At 46.3% G+C, this 13,230-nt stretch overlaps 1 protein-coding gene across 1 annotated transcript in view; it reads right to left on the bottom strand.

The window, feature by feature from the left end:
* The window catches only part of CACNA1B (calcium voltage-gated channel subunit alpha1 B), a 183,802-nt gene that overhangs the window by 54,830 nt on the left and 115,742 nt on the right, over nt 1-13,230 (bottom strand). The window contains 4 exon segments of the mRNA XM_066332486.1: nt 379-475; nt 9,367-9,473; nt 10,232-10,291; nt 11,233-11,362. Of these exon segments, the coding sequence (XP_066188583.1) occupies nt 379-475; nt 9,367-9,473; nt 10,232-10,291; nt 11,233-11,362 (394 nt within the window).

A 13,230-nucleotide genomic window follows, 5' to 3' on the forward strand; every position in this document is an offset into this window, starting at 1 on the left:
TAACCCCATTTTCTCCTTTATCACATTGAAGAGCATCCCACTTATGAACTGTAATTTATTTTATTAATTTAATAATATATAAATATATATATATATCTCATTTATTTATTTAATTTATTAATGTTTTCTCTTTGCAGAGGTTTTATTTCCATGTGGACTCACAAGAATCCCTAGCATTGCCCATGATGTTTGCAAAAGCACCCGAGCGTTTGACATTTGCTCAACGTCTGCCCAGCTGTTTGTGCTCACCTGGCAAAGGAGATTCATTGCCATGAAATAAAAGCAACAGAAACAACCTGGATTAAGTGGAGTCCACCAGCTTCCATTCAGATCAGCCAGAAACCTCCAGAGAAGGAAAAATTTGGGTTATTTCCTAACCTTTAGTTTTGGCAGCCGTTTTATGGTCTTCAGAGGCCGGAGCACGCGCAGGACCCGCAGGGACTTGATGGTGTTGATGTCCTTGCCTTTGGTTCCTCTGCAGGGGAGAAAAAGGTACAAGAACAACAGAGGGAATCATTTGCTCCCCAGGACACTCACTGGCATCTCTGTGGGGATCCAGGGTGGCTTTGGTGGTGGAATTGGTTGGGTCTGGGGATGCTGTGACAGGTTTTGTGTCCAGGGCTGCAGGCAGGATGACCCAGCCTCACCTGGGATGTCTCCAGCAGCACAGAGGAGAAGGCTGGGGCAGGACAGGTCCTGGCAGGGCTCAGCCCTGGTGCTGGCCAGGCTTTGGCACCTGCCAGCCACTCACCAGGACCTGGGGCCCCTCCTGCCCCAACTCCAACGCTCCCAGCCAGGGCAGCAGCACCAGGACAGGAGCTCAGCCCCTCCATTTCCAGCTGGAGAAGGGACAAAGCCACACGTGGCTCTTCCCTCCCAGCTGGATGAGACAGGGATATCTCTGGGTAAGGCAGGGATGTCTCTGGGTAAGTCAGGGATGTTTCTGGATGGGGCAGGGGTGTTTCTCCGTGCACTTCTCTAGCAGGATCATTGTCCAGGAGGGCTTGGGAGCCTTCCTGGTGAGGGACAGAGCTCTCCTGGGGGTCAGAGCCTGTTCCCTGAGTCTTCCATGGAGGACATGCCACCAATCCCATGCAGGAACATGTAATATGGCAATATATTACATGCCTGGAACAGTTCTGGGGCAACTCCCCACTCGGGCATGCAGGAGCTGTCAGTCACATTTGGGGTTTAGGTTTTGTTAAAACCGAGTGCAAGGCTCGAGAACATTCCTCTTGTTAACATCAAGAGGAGTTTGAGGGTGAAGGACAGAGTTCCTTTCCTCGTGCACTTCCAAAATAAAGAAACGAAAGAAGACAACAGGGACATCTTCTTCCAACCCCACGGCAAAACAACGACATTCCCTTCGTTTCATATGGAGTGGAAAATGGGATGGAGAGCTGGGACAGAGTTTTACTCATGGCTGGAGGTTCAGGTCTAACACAGGTGGGGATGAAGAAGGTGTGGGACAGATGCTGACACACCTACTCTGTGCTCTCCAGGCTGCTGAACATTCCTCTTCTCCAAGAGGGGAATGATGGAAGTGTGAGAGCCCCGAGAGACCCAGGGAGGTTTGTGAGGGACTGCAAATCTCCCCCAGCCTGTCCTACACCCTGTGCTGAGGGAGGAGCACCGAGAGTGGAGGAAACCATCCAGTTTTGTGCCTGGCTGAGCCTGCTCAGCCCTGGGAAGGGAATTTTTGGAAATCCATCTGATAAAATCTTGCACGTGGCCAGAATGGAATAAGCTCTGTGAAGATTTAGCAAGTCTCTGAGGGTGTCCTGCACTTCTCAGAGTGACTTAAAATAGCACAGCAACTTCTCTGGACATGCTTTGTAAAAGAAAAGGTTTTAATACTGACAAAAGTAATAAACATCATAGAACAAAAAAATCTAAGTCGAACACAGTGCAGAGAACACTCTTACACTGGTTGGCAGCCCAAAAAAGCCAGTTGAGCTCTTTGTGCACCTTCTTAAGCACACAATGATTAAGGAGGAATAATTTGGCTTGCTGCCAATAGAAGCAGTGACAGGCTTTGAGAGACATCCCAAAGATCCAGCCACTGTCCCTGTGCTGGCACTGAGCCAGTTACAGTGAGGAGGCTTGGAAGGTCCTAGTTCCACTCCCTTACATGTTCAGAGGTAAACTGAAACTCTTTTCCTCATACAGAGTAATTTGCTTGGCTGTGGAAATGCATTACAACATCCATCCACTTCCAAAGGACAAAGAGCTCCCTCCCAACCCTGTACCACTCAACAGTAACACTGGACTGGAATCTCCACCCCAAACCCACATTCCTGCCTCAGCCCCAGTTCCTTTCTCTCCTTACCCAGCATTGCTGCTGTCTGCAGGCAGAGGGAGACACAGGAATTGATGGAGGGCTGGCGGTTGTGTCCCAGGGATGCACAATTTGAGGAGAAATTTCCTTCCCACAAGGTTTAATAGAAGTGGAGGAGAGGGGGAACAGGCTGGACAGGTCCCTGTCTTCTCCTTAACTCATCCTTCAGGGCTGTTTTAGGGACATTTTAATCCATCCCAGCTGGACCCTGACCATTGACCTGGCTCTAAACCCAGGCACTGGATTTACTCCCAGAGCTACACACTGATTTAAAGCCACAAAATAACTATTCAGTGTTTTAAAAAATAATACTTGATTCTCATTAGAGACCTTTCACCTATTCTAGCTGAAGCAGGCACTGCCAGCAGAGCTTTTACTGCCTCTCTTGTCAGGTTTTAGCAGAGCTGAAGGTCTGGCCTAGGCTTGGCTTTGCAGCTCACTGTCCCTGCCATGGTCACCTCGGTGTCACCAGAGCCACCAGCTGACCTGGAGGTCCCCAGTGTGACTCTCAGCAGTGCCCTGGCTGCAGAACAGCCCCTCCAGGAGGATGGGAACAGCACAAGGGAAGCAGAAAGGGAAATGGCTCACGGACAAGGAGATGCCACAGCAGATCCCACTGTCCCCAGGGCTGGTGGCCACCCCGTCCCCTGGGCTGTCCCCTCTGCTCCCTGCACCTCTCCCCTCTCCCAGGCCAAGCAAATCCCCTGCTCCATGTCTCCCACCTGGGGAAAGCCAGGGGAGAATGGGAGCTGGGCAGGGTCAGGGAGGAGTGGAGACTCCTCAGGGCCATGTGGCTGTGGCAGCAGGATGGGGAAGGGGACACGGGGACACCGAGCCCAGAGCTCTGCTCTGTCCCCAGCAGCCAGGACCACACTCCTGGGTGGTCCCCTGCCATCATCAGCCCCCCAGCCCAGCCAGGCTCAGCTCTGCTCTCCTGGGCTCACCCAGAGCCCCAGAACATTCCCACATGGGGCTGCTCCTGATCCCAGGAGACCTGAACCTGCCACGCTGCTACTGTGCCAATTAACAGCTGCACTAACGAGGCCTCGTGCCAAGAACAGAGACATTTCCCTGCTCTGCCCTCCCAGGGCGGGCTCCAGCCTGCAGCAGGAATTTCTGTGGGTTGAGTATTTCCAGGGAGGTTAAACAGATGTGGGGCAGAGCAAATCTTCACTCCTGCTTTTCCCTGGGACGGGAGAGGAGTGAGCTCAGACAGCTCCAGTCACAGGGAATTCCTTCTGCCTCAGCAGAGGACACTAAGGAGGGCTGGCAGATTGCTTCCCATTCAGGACTTAAGCAAATAAAGAGCGTGAGCCAATTAAATCTTAATGGGATTTATGCTCTGAGCCATATAGACAATCTTGAGGAAAAAAAAAAAAAATCCCATTTCTTGTCGCAGTAAGGTCCCAGCTATAGGAAAAGCTTTTCCTGGTGCTCTGACCTAGAGTGATGCGAGTTGCATTTTAATTAAAAGGATCCTCTGCAACTCTTCTGTCAAATAAAACCCTAAGGGTTGGGTTTGGGTGGTTTTAAAAACCCTCTCTGCCAATATTGGGGTTTTTTCTCTGCTCTCATACAAAGCCAGATGTCCCAGAAAATAAAAGGTCCAGATGGAACTGGGATTCACTCAAAAGGTGTATCCAAGCACACATCTGACCTGAATATTCCTCTGGACAAAAATAAATTGCCATGGAAGGACAAGGTTTTAATTGACTGCAGAATAACAACTGCAACATTCAGGAGAGCTGAATCTTGAATAAGAGCTAAAGAGGAGCACGAGATAAAGGCAGACAGCAGAGGAAAAAAAAAAAAAAAAAAAAAAAAAAAGAAAAGAAAAGAGAGAATATCACCAAAATAATTGCATTAGATCAATTCTGGGTGCATTAGGCCAGTGCTGTTTTGTTGTTGTTTTCTGTGTCACTTTGCTGTCTGTTTATCTAAAACATTAAGAATATTTTAAAAGAGCTTTGCAGAGCCTTTCTCCCTTTAATAAATAAAAGAGCCTTAAAAAATTTAGTGGTTCTTTCAAATGGAAGCTGCTTGTTGCAGTTGCTGCTGCCAGCAGCTCTGATTTCAGGTGACATGGACCTCTCAGAGTCAGAGCATCAAAAATTCAGGGTGAGGTGGAGCCTCTGCCTTCTGTGATTGCCTGGAATCCTCCTGGCAGAGTGAATTCCTCCCTGGAAGAGGGAATGAGGTCACCCCACCCTGCCCAAGCACAAAGCCACCCTCTTCCTGCCCTAAATCCTCTGCTTTCCTAGAGAGAAGAAAGAACCAAGTGCCAAATTTCCTGGACCACATCAAAGGCTTTTCTTGGCATCCTTCTCCTCGCTGTGGAGGATCCCCCGGGAGCTCCTGGAACGTGGGGACAGAGGGCACAGCTCTGCCTCCCCCCCTGCCCCTGCACTGACAGCAAATCTGCCACTTGCACAGGGTTAAACACCGGGTTTGGAACCTCCTTCTTCACAAATCACCCCTGCAAAAAGCTCCTTGAGCTCTGTGTCCATGGCAGAGACTTTCCCTGACATCAGTCTGGATCCACCTGGGTCACTGCACTCAGATAGTCCTGGAGATTCCAGTTTGGCTGTTCAGAGGTGAAATCCCCTAGAAGAGACTCAAACTGCTTCTTTAAACCTGCTCATTAAGATTTTTGTGAATTGTACCTCACCCCTCAGTGCCCACTGAGTCAGCCCCTCAAATATTTTTTTTTTTTTTGATGAGTCAAAAAAACAACATGTGGGGGGTTTTTTTGACTCTCTGCCTTGGATTTCTAGTCTGTTCCTATCTCTGCTGAAGGAAAATCAGGATGAGTGAGGAAAAATAATACATTTCACTGGGTGATGAGCAGTAAGGGGACAGAGGAGTCGATGTGATGGGTGGAACATGGCTGGGTTGTCTCCACAGTGGCAAAGTGTGTGGACACAGGTTGGACAGGCAAAAAACAGAGCAGCAAGAGACAGGAAGAACATATTACCCCATGAAACTCCTAGAGAGAGATTCCAGCGAGGAGAAGACAAAGAAAGAGCAGAGTCAATGACAAACAGAAACATCAGAGAGATCCCCCAGCCCCTGGCCCACTCCCACCAAGTGCACAGGACAAACCAGCAGGGAAGGGAGCAGAAATCCCACATTCCCTGCTGGATCAGCCCTTCCTTCCACTGGGAAAAACACCTCCACCTCTCTCTTCTCTCCCACTGCGGGAGGGATAACCTCTAGGAAAAAAAAAAAAAAATGTTTTTCTCCAAGAGAATCCTGAAATTCTGGGCATCTCAGCCACTTTTCCTCTGTTCCAAATTTTTCCAGGCCAAGTCTTTGCTGCTCTCCCTCAGCTGTTCCTCCCAAGTACATTTTGCACCTGGGGCTGAGAGGTTTTGGTGACAAGTTTCCGTGGGTTTTTTGTTTGCTTTATTTCCCTTAAGGACTCAAACGTGTCTGGGTGTTTGTGGCATGTTTATCTTCAGAAAAAAAAGAAAGGGATTTCTCTTTGAAATGCTTTGCTAAATGGAAGATACTATTTTATTATGATCAGCATCATATTATTGTTCCCAGCATCACTCCGGGGGTGTTGTTTAAAATTTATCTTTTTTTATTTTTCTCACCACGGAGCTGCTTCTAAAGAGCTGCAGGCAGAAAGAAAACCTACAGCTGCTTTGAGAGCTGGGTTTTATCTTGTACCAGTGACTGATACCATCTCCAACGCTTAAATTAACACAGGCTGCTGCAATATTCCAGATGGGAGCGTTTCAGGGAGCTCTGTTATTCCCAGGTTTTTAGGGATGGGTTAATTCAGCAAGAAGTTGGTTCACGTCCCTTTCAGTGGACAGCAAGGAGGCCAAAAACATGAATTAAATCCCACCTTGCACCTGGCAGTTGGAGGTTCTTGCAAACAAAGTGGTGACAGCCACACGAAATCCCATTTTAGTGGCACTGAGGAGGGTGACAGGGCTGTAGGATTTTGCTGGAAAAACCCTTGTAATTATTTTACATCATGTAATTCCTGTAATTATTTCCCATTGTAGCCGTAATTGGTTGTAAGCTGTTTCAATGTTTTCCTGTATTTTATCTCAAGGTCATAAGGACATGATAGTTTAAAAAAGTGTTACTTCCCAAGATGATTAGTGCTAATATATTGATTACATAACGTGAATTTGTTAATTTCCTATATTTATAGCTGACTTCTTATATCCTTTAACAGCTTTTTCTAATTATCCAAAACACATGTGTCACTTCAAGATCCTTTTTATTTTCTAGCTGCTTAAGCATTTCATAACTGCTGTTGCTGAGAGCTTTGGTTTAAATATGTATTAAAGGACATCACTTCAGAGCTGGGGCCCTGGCCAGGCCATGACTCTACCTGAATGTTCTGCCAACAACAACAAGGAGGCCAAAAACATGAATTAAATCCCACCTTGCACCTGGCAGTTGTGGGTTCTTGCAAACAAAGTGGTGACAGCCACACGAAATCCCATTTTTAGAGACACTGAGGAAGGTGACAGGGTTTGCTGGAGAAATGCAGCTGATGGAACAGGGGAGAGTCTCCAGCAGCTCCTCTTTGGGATTAGCAGCATTCAGCTGGTTCTGTGTGTCCATCTGGTCCAACCAAACCAGGAGCTGGGCCTAAGGCACCATCAGGCTCTCTGCCCTGTCAGCATTCAGAGCTGGAACAGGGAAAAGTCATTTCCCAGGACTGATTTTCCAGCCTTTGGGCTGCCCAGGGAAGCTGCAGGCATTCCCTGGTTTGGATGTCAGAACAGGGCTGGGGAGCAGGGCTTACAGAGAGCACAGAAATCACAGCAGAAATTCAAATTTTCACATAAGCTTGTCTGACTTTAATCTGGGAGACAGTAACGAGGCAGGGTTTATGCAGTCCATGGCTGTAAAACCCTGCTCAAGACTCACTCACAGTGGAAAATAAAAGCAGCTTGGGGCACCTATTATAAAGCACAGGCAGGGGATGTAGAAGTAATTTATTTAGAGGCTGATGAGGTGCTGTTAGATATTCATGGCCCAACATGAGCAATAGAAGAAAACCTGAGCACGAAAAGCCTCGGAAAGATTAAAAATTATTCATTTTAATCTGCAACTCAAGCAAGGAAAATCTCCCTCCAAAGAGAATCGTGTTCAAAGAGATGTTTTAAAGGCAGAGCCTGAGGTTTGTTCTCACAGCACAGGGCTCCCAAAATGCCTCTTCTCCCATCATCCTGGAAGTCTGAATTCCTGATGGAAAAGGGAAATTCTCATGGAACCCCAGACTTTGGGTTATGTTGTTTTGTTGTGATTATTTTACTTCTCTACCTCTCTTCAATTCAGAGGAGCTTTGTTAAATTCTAATGTTGCCACATGGCTTTTTTAAGTTAAATTTTTGATTAATTCAGTCTGGCTTAAGTCAGTCTAGTTCTGAGAGATGCTCCACAGGTATATTTCATGTGCAGGGAAACAAAACCCCACAAGTGTAGTCAAGCTTAAAAAGCAGCTTGGTTTTGGATATTAAATTTTAGGTTAGCAGGACATTCACCAAGACAATTTTGCTTAGAGCAGCCAGTTCCTCAAAAAAAAAAAAAAAATCTGATTTTTAATGAGGGACAAAATGTTTAAAGAGGAGGGGCAGCATCCCTTTGAAAACATTAGGCTGGATATGATTTTCTCCAACACCTAGCTGATTGGTGAAGGATCAGGCTCAGCCCAGATTCCAGTTTCCCCAAAAATCACACCTAAAATACCAATCCTGTCCATCCACTTCTTGCTCCATTTAACACAGAGGGTTGATTTGCATTCAGCATTTGCACTGAAGAGAAGCAGATCTAAACCACACATCACACAGCCTCGAAGTGACAGGAATTTTGACAGCTCAGAAAACGAAAAATCGCTGAGGAATATTTTACCAGAGAGGCAACATTTTGTGCAATTATATATATATATATATATATATATATATTTTTTTTTTTTTTTTTTTTTTTTTTTTTCAGAGTTGAGGGAGGAGCAGGGATTTGGCTCCAAAAAAAAAAAAAAACCCAAAAAACCTGCCAGTCTCAAGCAGCCCAGCCACGCTCCGAGGCTCCCTGACAAAGGTGGATGCTTTTCTCATTAGCCAGAGAAACGCTGCTAATTCTCATTAGCGAGTGAAACAATTTCCTCTCCTCTAATCATCGTGTCAACAAACCCGGGAGTGCGGGGCTGCTGCACACTCCCGTTAATTGCTCGGGGCTAATTTAGCACAAGATTAAACTGGTCAGGTCCTGCTGCCTGTGTCCAGGTCGCTCCTATTGTTGCTCACGGAAGGATTTGCAAACAACAACCCGAGTGGAAAATTTCCTTCCATTCTCCAGCTCGGCTCCTGAAGGTTGGAGGGACCTGCGTTGCTCTTCCTCTGGTTGTTTCCAAGAAAAAAGGCTCGGATGAGGAGCTAAGCTTAATTTTTAAAGAGTAATTTCTCCGTGTTTGCTGCTCCAAATCCTCCGTGACACGACAGAGGAACGTGGGGTGGTATTTAAAGGCATAAAACCAGAGCTGGGTTTGAGGGAGGGAGCACTGCGAGTGAAACTCAGTGGAAATACAGAGAGAGGAGAGAAAAGGAGAGAAATAGCAAAGGTTTCTGAACCAGGAGCATCCACAACTCTGGAAATAAGGGTTTGCCAAGAGTTCACAGAGTTATCGGCTGATTTCTTTACCTGTTTTTACAAAATGAGAACAATTCTCACAACCACTCACTGGGCACACTGGACTGCCACAGTGTCACAGTGACACTTTGCTGGGAAGAACTTGGCCAAAGAGTCACAAAAATCGTTGAGTGAGCAGTGAATGGACTCAGCCTGAAGCTGGGAGGATTTTCACGAGGAGGTTACACCACACAAATTCAGTTGGGTTTATTCTTTTCTTCCCACCTTCCCCCCAGAGGGAAAAGGGCAGGAACTGAACATTTCCCTGAGAAATGCAGCCACAAACATCCCACATCCACTGCCCCCGTGCCAGGGTCCTGCCCCCTCTGTGTTCTTCCCTGGAATTTGGGAGGAGAAGGAACGTGAACTTACGAGAAGGCAAAAGCCACCAAGGCCCCACTGACCACAATGAAGTCCAGGATGTTCCACAGGTCACGGAAATAGGAGCCAGGGTGGAGCAGCAGCCCCAAGTCGATCATCTGCAGAGAAAACCCAGGAAAAGGAAGAGTTTTATCAAACATGGCCCAAATCCACCCTGCCAAGGGGCAGGAGAAGGTTCTGGATCAAAGGACCCATCACAAACTGCTGAGATACTCAGCCAACAGGCAGGAAAATTCTCCCAAAAACGAAGCTCAAATAAATAAGCCACAACCAAAAGAAACAAGAGCCCTCCCTGCTCCCTAGGATTTTGTCCACACACATGCACTAATCCTGGTTTCATTCTGCATCTCTTTTGTATCTTTCTCTGACAGGAAAACCCAACTCCTGCCTTACCCCAGCTCTGAATCCTGACTTTCTGCAGTGGTGCTCTCTGAGAAGTTACTGCCCCACAGTCCCAGCAAAGCCTGTCACTCTACTGAGTAAAAGAAAAAGTCTCAGCTTTTTGAAACGTGCCAAACCAAGAATCAGCTGTTATTAATATTCGTGCTCAGTGTCAAAGGAAAAGGGAAGAATCTGGAGTGTCTGAGGAAGGTCTGGCAGCTTCCCAATCCTCATCCTCTTACACAGACACAGCTCTTGAAGATATCCTCCATAAAATATGAGATTTTCCTCCATAAAATATGAGATTTTCCTCCATAAAATATGAGATTAAGGAAGCCAGGAGAGCTGCTGCATCTGACTGTGAGAGCTGCTCCCAAGTTAAAGCTCTCCATCCTTCCCACCTCTGTCCTGCTCCAGCCTCTCACAAATAAATCTGAAAGAGGAGGTGAATTTCTCTGCTTGGAAAAGTTCTTACCTTGATCACCATCTCAAAGGTGAAGACGCCTGTAAATATATAATCCAGGTATTTCAGAGCCTAAGTGGGAAAGGGAAATGTGTGTTAGGGAAGGCCACACACTGAAATAACCTACACAGGAACAAGGTTAAATATCTAATTTAGCAATGGTCTGTCGCTGAGATGGACAAAAATCATCTGCTGGGAGGGTTTCAGATAATTTGGGCACAAACCTGAATCATCTGATTTAAAACAGCATTTTCCAGTCCTTGCCACACTGTGCCCAAGGCTGGCTCCAGTGCACTGTGGGCCTGATATTTCTGTGTCTGAGAGATTTCAGCCTGCTGGCAGCTGCTGACTCTTTCCCAAGGAAAAATTTCTCAAGAAAGTTTCTTCTCAAAACAATCCTGGCAAACAACTCTCCTTTCTCCAAACCATCTTTCTCCAGGTGGGGTTTTGCTGTTTCTCTGGTTTAACCAATGGCATTAGAGAGGTGTCGTTCCTATTCACCAACCACGGTGAGTCTGTGTGGGAACACCTTACAAAAGGCAGTAAGAATTAAACAATAAAGGCTTTTTTTTTGTATGCTCTTTGCCTTCTGAAATAGTTGGAGTCTTTCACCTTTCTTTCTTGTCCTACAGTGACAGTGCACCTGCATTTGTGGCAGGTTTAACAAGGCAAAAGGGGCATTTCAAAATGACATGTTTGAACACGCTTTCCCAAGGAGTTTGTCCAGCAGCTTTCCCCCTGCAGAACGGGCTGACAGCTTTTTCCAGCAAAGCCACAGCAGCCACACAGCCCCTGATTCCCAAGCTCTCAAACCCAGATGGGGTTGGAGCAGCAGAAAGGGCTGGGATTTGAGCCTTTTGATGGTGAAACAAAGAGAACTGGAGTGTGTTAGCAAGGCCAGCTCTAATTCTGCACTGCCAGCACAGCGCGTCACCTGCGGAGATGGGAACAGACCCACCACGGGCCAGGAGGAGAAAAGCACCTGAAATCCGGGAATTTGGGGAGGCACTCACATCATTCCTGGGAGACTCAGCCTGGACAGGGTCCTCTGCAGCCAGGGCGATGCTGCTGAGGGCGATGACGATCAGGATCACCATCTCGAAGTAGCGCAGGTTGACGATGTAGTGGAAGAGGCGGCGGATCCTGCGGGGACAGGGGCACAGGGAGGGGTGGGAATGCACCTCTCAGCCACTGAATCCACACCCAGCAGCTGCTCCAGGGAAAGGTTCAGGACTCACCCCTCGCTGCTCTGATAAGGGAAAGGACCTGGAAACCTCTTTGCTGTCCTAACAGTAATTGGCTCAATGCCAAGACAAAAGCACTGATAACTCTCTCTGCCTGTTCCTCAAAAATTAACATACAGTATGTGTTCTTAAATCTACTACAAAGGATCAGCTGGCATTTTTCAAATCTATGTCTCATCCCCTTTTTCTATAAATCTAGTAAATTCTTCTACTGCTATTGAGGCTTCTTCCTAGCCTTTAGCCTTATCAACTATTTTGATAATTCTCCTTTTAATATTAACTCATGTATACTCACTACTTCAGCAAAATAATGATGGGGTGACACAGGGTGTTTAAGATTCTCTATGAAGCTGTTTACCAAAAAAAAAAAAAACCCTCACCTAAATCATCCAATATTTAAGGAAGAGCACGAGGTTTCTCAGCACATTTTCAAGGTGTTGTAGCTGGTGTGTGGGACCGGTCCTTACACTGTGAGCGGCTTTGTTCTCTTTTGTTTTGTATTATTTTCTTCTTTTATTAAAACCTTTTTGCTTTTTCAAGACACACTGGATCATGTCATCTCACTCCTTATTTTAAACCATTTTCTGTGAGGCACTGGACAACCCCAGAGGTATTGAACCCTCGCAGAGCTAAATACATCTGGCTTTTCAAGAAATTCAATAGGGAGAGGGGGGAAACTGCCACAAACCCAGCAGGAGCAGCACCTTTGGGATTCCTGCTAAAATAATGGGAAGAAAATTTACAAACAGGCTTTAGATTCCAGTTTGCAGCAGATCTGTGGTGAGAGTTAAATAAGGGAGTTCAACATCTCTGCACTGTTCTCTACTCCCTCTGCAAGGCAGCAACATCCATTCGTCTCCTGAGCTCTTTATCTATTTATCTCCCTATCTATTTATTTCTCCAGCTATTTATCTCTCTACCCATCTGTCAAAAGAGCACTGAGAGCTTTCAAACATCCACACTCAATTCTACAAATTATGTTGATGGCACTCCCCTGTCCTTCTCCCTCTGAACTGCCAGGTTAACGCCCTGTGAGCTCAAAACAAGGTTTGAAATCCTTTTAATGTCAACTAATCCCTTTAAAGTGTTGGGACACTCAGCTGAATCTGCCTTTGTGGCTCTGAGTGTTCCTCCCACCAATCTCTCTCTGCCTGCCCTTTACTCCAACTCACACTTTGCAGCACAAATACTTTACAGGAATAGATTTGATTACTTCCACCTAATCTTTTTATTCACAAATTGTGTCCGAGGAAAGCGAGAAATGCTCCCATTTCTAAGCAATCCAAAACTCTTCACAAATTGCAGCTAATAATTCCTTCTGAGCACAATTCCCAAATCCTTAACTGCACACAGAGCTCTGCACTTGCGCCACGTTTGTCAGCTGAATAAAGGACTTAGGCCGAAAATCGAATTATAGATTTAACTGGCCAACAACTTTGTTATCTGAGAATGTATTTCAGCTCCTCTATCCCATTTTCTCGAAGCAAATGTCTGAACAGTGAGAATGAAAGTCTATTTTTCACATCTACTTACATACTCCTTTTCTTTGGCTTGCTAATGGATTCAGAGTGGGAAAGGGCACAAACACCAGATAGAAAACAACCTGGAGAAAAGTGCTTTTGTGGACCCCTTAACTGTGGTTTTCCGTCTGCCAGGAGAAGACGATCATCTCCGTGCTCAGAAGTGAAAGGCAACATCTCCAATCACATCTGTAGCCTTAATTCCTGCATCAAACTCAATTCATCAAAGCAAGAACAAGCCCCTATT

The sequence above is a fragment of the Sylvia atricapilla genome, chromosome 19 (genome assembly GCF_009819655.1).
Source record: "Sylvia atricapilla isolate bSylAtr1 chromosome 19, bSylAtr1.pri, whole genome shotgun sequence".
Taxonomy (NCBI): Eukaryota; Metazoa; Chordata; class Aves; order Passeriformes; family Sylviidae; genus Sylvia; species Sylvia atricapilla.